The sequence below is a fragment of the Nicotiana sylvestris genome, chromosome 9 (genome assembly GCF_000393655.2).
Source record: "Nicotiana sylvestris chromosome 9, ASM39365v2, whole genome shotgun sequence".
Classification (NCBI taxonomy): Eukaryota; Viridiplantae; Streptophyta; class Magnoliopsida; order Solanales; family Solanaceae; genus Nicotiana; species Nicotiana sylvestris.
This window is the reverse complement of record NC_091065.1, coordinates 66,217,607-66,224,739: the sequence shown is the minus strand read 5'-3', so window position 1 is coordinate 66,224,739 and position 7,133 is coordinate 66,217,607. Positions and strand designations below refer to the sequence as shown.

The 7,133-nt window shown below is 34.0% G+C and overlaps 1 protein-coding gene across 1 annotated transcript; it reads left to right on the top strand.

Annotated features, from left to right (window-relative positions):
- The first annotated feature begins 1,281 nt into the window (after positions 1–1,281).
- LOC104217188 (pectinesterase-like) lies at positions 1,282–6,900 on the top strand. The gene is made up of 2 exons (XM_009767366.2): positions 1,282–2,363; positions 6,045–6,900. The coding sequence occupies exons 1-2, from the start codon at positions 1,364–1,366 to the stop codon at positions 6,743–6,745; spliced, it is 1,701 nt and encodes a 566-aa protein (XP_009765668.1). The 5' UTR covers positions 1,282–1,363; the 3' UTR covers positions 6,746–6,900.
- Positions 6,901–7,133: the final 233 nt, after the last annotated feature.

Here is a 7,133-nt window from a genome sequence, read left to right as displayed (position 1 = left end):
TCGTATATTCTTTATAGTCAACCCTTTACACTATGCTCTTATCAAAAAGTGAAGATCCCCCTTTTGTTCTCTATCTCTTCCTATTTATAAGGGATATTCCCAAGAAACTCTAAAAAGTACAACATAAAGAATATTCAAAGGTATATTCCTTGTATCCATTTCTAAACCTATCCTACCGTTACTTCTTTACTCCAGTTGCTCGTCCTTGGCAATAATCTTTCTGAGGACGACTCCTCGATATTATGCCATGGTCGATCCCGTACTCGACCCTATTTATCTACCCTTATCAAGTCGGCAAATTTAGACCAATACAATGTGAACCTATGATCTTTTCATCAAGCTAGATATTTTATGTATGTATTTTTCAAAATTGGTTTAATATTATCTGTTTGTCTCAGACACCAAAAAGGTTGAATGGTGCACTTAGTTGAATATTGAATTATTTACCCAAAGGAACAAATATCAATTCCTACTTAATATTATTTTTTTCTCTTTTTAGTGATGCACCCATATCTAGAAATTCTTGATCCGTCGGTGCGGCACTCAAGCGACAAGTCCTCGACGATTTTGAAACACTTAGACTAACAAACTACTAATAATATGGCACGGCTCCATTGGATCATGAGTTAAGACCAGTCTCTTTCTTTTTGAGTCCAGTGTCTATGCCACCAATCTGTGAGATGCAAAAGTAAAGAGGAAACTTTTTTGTTTTTTTGTCCATTCTATTTTATTTGTTTGATAGGGAGTAAATTTAAAAAGGTAACCCTCATAACTGTCATTTACATTCGTCACCTTCCTGGAATCTAGATATGGGCGTCCGGATTCGAAATCAGTGTGTGCTTTTCTAGAAAAAAAAATGCTTTTTTAATTATTTGCATTACGAGTAGTTTTCTGTCAGTAAAACCTTTGAAAATCATTTTATGTATTGACATTTTCTATACCATCAAAGTCATTCAAACGATAATAAAAAATATCAATGGAATGAATTTATGTTCTAGCATTGCCGATATAAAAATTATTTACATAATCAAGTGACTTAAAAAGTAATTACATATAGTAACTTAAAATAAATAGAACTCAGTATAACAGTTTAAATTACAAGTTTTTATTAACTGTCGCTGTGAAGTTTTTTCTTGGTATCCCTTAGCTAGAAGAAGAAGTTTAAGAGGAACAGTGTTATTTGAAAACCTAACATGTCCCTTTTTTATTCTAAACCAGAAGTACCAGGAACCAAATTTGTAGATGTCCCGTGTCATCTTCCTCCGCACACAATATATATATAAGAGAGCTGTTTCTTTAATTTAGTTTCCTACACGAAATTTTGAACTTGCTAATTTGCTTTGCAACTCTTTCTGTTTCCATAATGTACAATCTCAGACGAAAAACTCCACTTCTCCTCACTCTCTTCGCTCTTTCAGCCATTGTATCTGTCACATTCTTCGGTCTCTCAAACAACCCAAAATCATCTTCAAAAACAGTCCAAACAACCCCACATATTCACGTTCACAAAAACATCCAAATAGCTCATTCCCATTGTCAAGACACACGTTACCCAAAACTCTGCGTCTCTACTCTTTCCCTAATCCCAGATCTTGCCCAAAAATCCATTTCCCAAATCATCTCTTCAACTATAAATGTCACAGTTGCTGAGGTAAAAGCCTCTGCCAAAAACTGTACTGAAATTCGTGAGGATCTCCCCCGACTTGAACCATACGAAAAACGAGCTTTAGAAGATTGTGTTCAGCTCTTAGATAACACTATCATTGAGCTCAAAACAACTCTCTCTGATCTCCACCCTAAAAAATCTCCTTCACAAAATTACAATGACTTACAAACTCTTCTTAGTGCTGCAATGACAAATCAGGCCACTTGCCTTGACGGCCTTGCGCGTTGTAAGAAAAATTTAAGACGTTACGTTCAGCATAATCTACATACAATTGCTCACCATGTTAGTAATTGTCTAGCAATGCTCAAGAAAATGAAGAAATCATCATTTGCTTCTTCAAAATCTCAAGAAATTTACCCTGAGTACGGTGCTGTAAAAAATGGGTTCCCAAAATGGCTTAAGAAAAGAGACAGAGCACTTTTGCAAGCTCCAATTAATGAGACCAAGATTGATTTAGTGGTAGCTAAAGATGGTAGTGGTAATTTTAGTACAATTAACGAGGCATTAAGTGCAGCTCCTAATGCGAGTAGGACAAGATTTGTTATTCACATTAAGGCGGGAGCGTATTATGAATATATTGAGGTGGTGAGGAGGAAGCCTATGATAATGTTCCTCGGAGATGGGATCGGAAAAACGTTAATAAAGGGTAATCGCAGTGTCGTCGATGGATGGACTACTTTCCGATCTGCTACCGTCGGTGAGTTCCAAGTTTTACTTTAATTAATTCTCTGTTGGAGTTATCTTCTGCTTTATTTTTGTTTGCTTTGGTAAATTGGTTTTTTCAGGTGATAGATTTGGTTAATTAAATACTGACATAGCTTACTTTTTAAGTATTAGAAGATGAGACAAATACTCTATAACCTTTACTATATCAGTATTTCTTCTAGAAGTATAACAGATCATCTCAATAAATTTGAATATAGTTTTAACTTTAAATATGATGATGCTGGAAAAATTATTTAAAATTATCATGTTATGTAAAAGATAATATATAATTAGAGATAACTTAATTAGTAACTTGAAAATTATAACATGTTACCATTTTGGATGTCAGACCCTGAACCCAGAATCTCTCTATTTTGCTATCATATTGAAATGTGTAACAATCTAATTTAAAAGTTTAAGCTATTAAAGAAAATATATTATTTAGTTAATTACATCTTAACAGTACATATTATCAAAAATATACTTTGGAACCTATTTTTACTTTAATTTAAAAAATATCAAGTTTTATCTTAGTAACTTTGCTTACTCTACCACCAAAGGATGCGGTGCAGCGGATGGCGATAATCAGAGGTCTCGGTTTCGAGTCCTAAGTATGGAACAATCCTTGGTAGAGAGTGTTTTCCTCTGAATAGGGTCCTATGCGACGCGAATCCGGATATAGTCGGGCTTCAATGTAGGTAACGAACTCCGGGTGAGAAACAAAAAAAAACTTTGCTTACTCTAATGAAACGCTTACATTAGGGCGCAGGGAGTATTTTGAAACGCTTATCATTAAGATCTCTGTTGTAAGTTCGTTTAATCAAAATCTTCCAATTCTTTGTCATGCAATATTAGAGTACGACAGTTTTACATAAAAAGTGCAATAATGGAAAAAAAAAGTTAAGAAAAGTAGTGGTCTCTCATTTTGACTAAGCCAGATGGTCCCCGTGAGCAGATGCTCGAGATCTCGATGTTGACGCGTTCGCTGTAGTGTCACGTGTTCTAGATATTTAAATCTAACGCTTCAAATCTTACTTTTGTATGTATTGGAAAATAATAATCTATACCTTTATAGCTCATAATACTGTTTATTACTATATCATCATAAGTACATTTTCTGCAATAGTTTAGACTAGGCTATTTTTTTTCTTAATTAGTTTTAGTTTCGTCCATAGGCAGTGTACATTTAGCGTAACATGCATAGTCATATGCTTAGTTGCTGTTAGCTTTTAATATTAATTGTGTAAATACTTTTATATCGTTATATTAAGCTAAGTGGAGGAAACTTATGTGTATTGCATCATAAGTTGAAGCCTTGTACAATTAAACCAGTGATTTTCTTTTAAAAGTCAATGGTACTCATTTCTCAAGGTTGTCTATCCGAAAGTCTGCATTCAAAATCAACCGAATAAGATACTCCTTAAAATGGCGATCTGCATTCGTAAAACTTACAGCTAAAAGTTTTCGAGAAATTAAAGTCACAGTAGACGATCGATGTGTAACCATTGAAAAAGTGGCATAATATATTCCTCATGGTAGGCATAATAAAGGGTATGGAAGTTGATTTGATAGTGTCGGTGGGAAGAAAAAGGAAAATGCATTTTGAGCATCATAAAATGAACAATGATGTCCTGGTGAACATTTTGGAGTACAGCAATTAAAGTGACTGTGTGTGGAAATTGGACAATTTATCATCTATCCACTAATCCGTCGTGATTGTCGGCTTCAATCTATCTTAATATACAGAGGCCTAAATTTGGGGAAATCATATCTAAAAGACACTGGGGGAAAATATACTACACTTAAATGCGCACACAGTTAGGAGAAAAGAGGCCAATATGACACTCCTCCTATTCCATTTTATTTGACGGTGTTTAACTTGCACAGAGTTAGAAAAGTTTTTCTAAATTTATAGTTTAAAACAAGTTATAAATATTTATGTGTTTTTAAATTAATTCATTAAAGATAAAATAAAAAAATAATAGTTGAATTATTTCTAAATATAAGAAGATATTATTCTTTTTTGGACAAAATTAAAAAAAGAAATATGCCACACAAAATGGGAAGATGAAGTATATGTTTCTCTTAATTAAATACTACTTCTAACGTTAACCTAGAACGCTAGCTAGTCATATATACCTTTAGAGGTTTTAAGTTTTAATCTGCTACCAGTAAAAAGTGATGGGGTTCAATGCTGTTGGAGGTTTTTGCCTTGCCGATTTTAAGCGAAGATCTTGGAGCTTCAAGCACATATTATGCATTGACATTGAGTTTCATTTCCAATGCCAATGCGCCATCCTAGAGAAAATTTCCTACAATTAAAGCTTGAGAATCTTGAAAATGATACACTTATAAACCTAAACCACTACTATATTATAGTATGACACCCTGAAATTCTGCTACATTTGTCTGACACCGACGGAGTCAAAATTTTTATTAAGGGGAGTCAAAATATAAAGAAACGAACTCATCAAAAAGTTAAGGGGTGTCATTATATAGTATATATACATATTTTTAAAAAAACTTACTGAGCTAAACAGTGTAATTTTCCAATGAAGGGCGTCGGTTGATACCCCTTGGGTGCCACTGTTTGTCGACCCAAAAGTTTACTTAATTTTGCAAATAATACGAAGAAAAAGTAGTACTCCTATTACTTGTATGTTTGAATTGCACATTTGCATGCAAACAGAGAAGGGTCTTTTTTCATCAAGCTAGCAAATGATTTTCATGGTCCCTGCTCTTCCTTATTGCCAAAAAAGGCGGCACCATATATGATGGTTTTGTGGCCTAGCTATCCCATTAAAGCTTGTTTCCAAACGCACTCAGCTAGTTGAACATGTCCAGTGGCGTTTTAAAAGACTTTCTCTGTTTGCATGCAATTCAAGCTGCTATTGGCAGACACTGTATTTAAAAATATTTTCATTTACATGCATAAGACAAAAAGGGAGGCCCTCTGGATGTATGAAAAAAGTTTCTTTGTTTCCTTTTCTCTTTGCTTTTTTCGTCCTGTCACTGTTGACCACTATAAAGTTGTCCAAATACAAAATTGAAAAGAAACTCTGTTTTCTAATTTTAAAGGGCTAAAATAATTAGTCAACATGCTGGCCGGTGATCTTATTTAGTAGGACCCTTCTAGCCATCTATTCGTTACCGTGTCCCACGGAAAAACTCTTAAACTAGTTTGGTTCCTGGATTTTCTGTCAAACACATTTGTCTCGTTCCTCCTAATGTGTTAATTATAAAATTTTCAAGAATACTTTAAAAAAATGATTTTTTTTCTTTTGGTCTTTAACTCTATCTTATATTCTGTGACTGTATAAAGAACTTAATATAGCATATTATAACATGTTGTAGACGGTAATCTACCTTATCTTCTGTGATACTAATCTTGCTTATTATAGATAATTAACTATATTTATCTCTTAGGTGGTTTGTAATTTTTCTTTTTACCGTATTAGTGCATAGAAATTAAATTTTTTAGCTTCTACTGCAGTCGTGGTGAGAAAACTATTTACTGTTTAACTAGTTGTTGGAGATAATCTACCTTATCTTCGGGTTAGTAATTTCACTTTTTTTATGGTTACCTATAGTTATGTTTTATGTGACTTGGTAGTATATAATTTTCTTTATACTATTAGTGCATAGAAGCTAAAACTTTTTATTTTTACTGCAGCCGTGGTGGGAAATGGATTTATAGCAAAGGGCATCACATTTGAAAACTTTGCTGGACCAAGCAAGCACCAAGCAGTGGCAGTTAGAAGTGGCTCAGATCTCTCAGCCTTCTATCAATGCAGCTTTGTGGCATACCAAGATACTCTCTACGTCCATTCCCTACGACAATTTTATCGCGATTGTGATGTTTATGGGACTGTCGACTTCATTTTTGGTAATGCAGCAGTTGTGTTCCAGAACTGCAGCTTATATGCTCGTAAACCAAACGAGAACCAAAAGAACATATTTACTGCTCAAGGAAGAGAAGATCCAAACCAGAACACTGGAATTTCAATCTTGAACAGCAAAATTGCAGCAGCTGCAGATTTAATTCCAGTACAATCATCGTTCAAGAATTACATTGGTCGACCCTGGAAAGAATATTCAAGGACAGTTATTATGCTAACACATATTGGTAGCTTAATTGAACCTGCTGGATATTTAGAATGGAATGGTACATTTGCATTGGATACACTTTACTATGGAGAGTATATGAACAGAGGACCTGGTTCTAATACAAGTGCTAGAGTGAATTGGTCTGGTTACAGGGTTATCAATAATTCTGCTGAGGCCAGTCAATTTACTGTGGGGAATTTTATTGAAGGAAAAGAATGGCTACCAGATACAGGATTTCCATTTTATCTCAATTTAACTGCATCTTAATTGTTTTAATTAGCAATTGAATTATTAGTTATTTGTCTCAAGTCTTGAAGGGTTTTAGTTCCTCTGTTTGAGGAAGTTGAAATCAAGAATGTAGCTTGTAATTCTTGAGGAAGTTATTAATGTTATTTGTATTAGGCAAAATACATATATTACCACCTGAACTATGAACCAAATCTCCCTTACACATTTTTTGACGGCAAAATCATCTTACACATTCAATCTTTCAAAAGTGAGTCTAAGACACACCATTTTTTCCAGATGGCATGCGCGTGTTTAACTAAAACATTGTGCGCGTATAACCTCTAAAATCTTATTGAGATCCTTAATTAAATGCCACATGTCATAATTTTTTTCTTTATATCTTTTCTTAATATGATAGTAAAAAGAA

Excerpts from the sequence above, each read along its gene's own strand:
- LOC104217188 (XM_009767366.2), top strand. The coding sequence starts at position 1,364 with ATGTACAATCTCAGACGAAAAACTCCACTTCTCCTCACTCTCTTCGCT. Across the intron at positions 2,364-6,044 it reads TTTCCGATCTGCTACCGTCG|CCGTGGTGGGAAATGGATTT; the intron begins GTGAGTTCCAAG and ends TTTTTACTGCAG.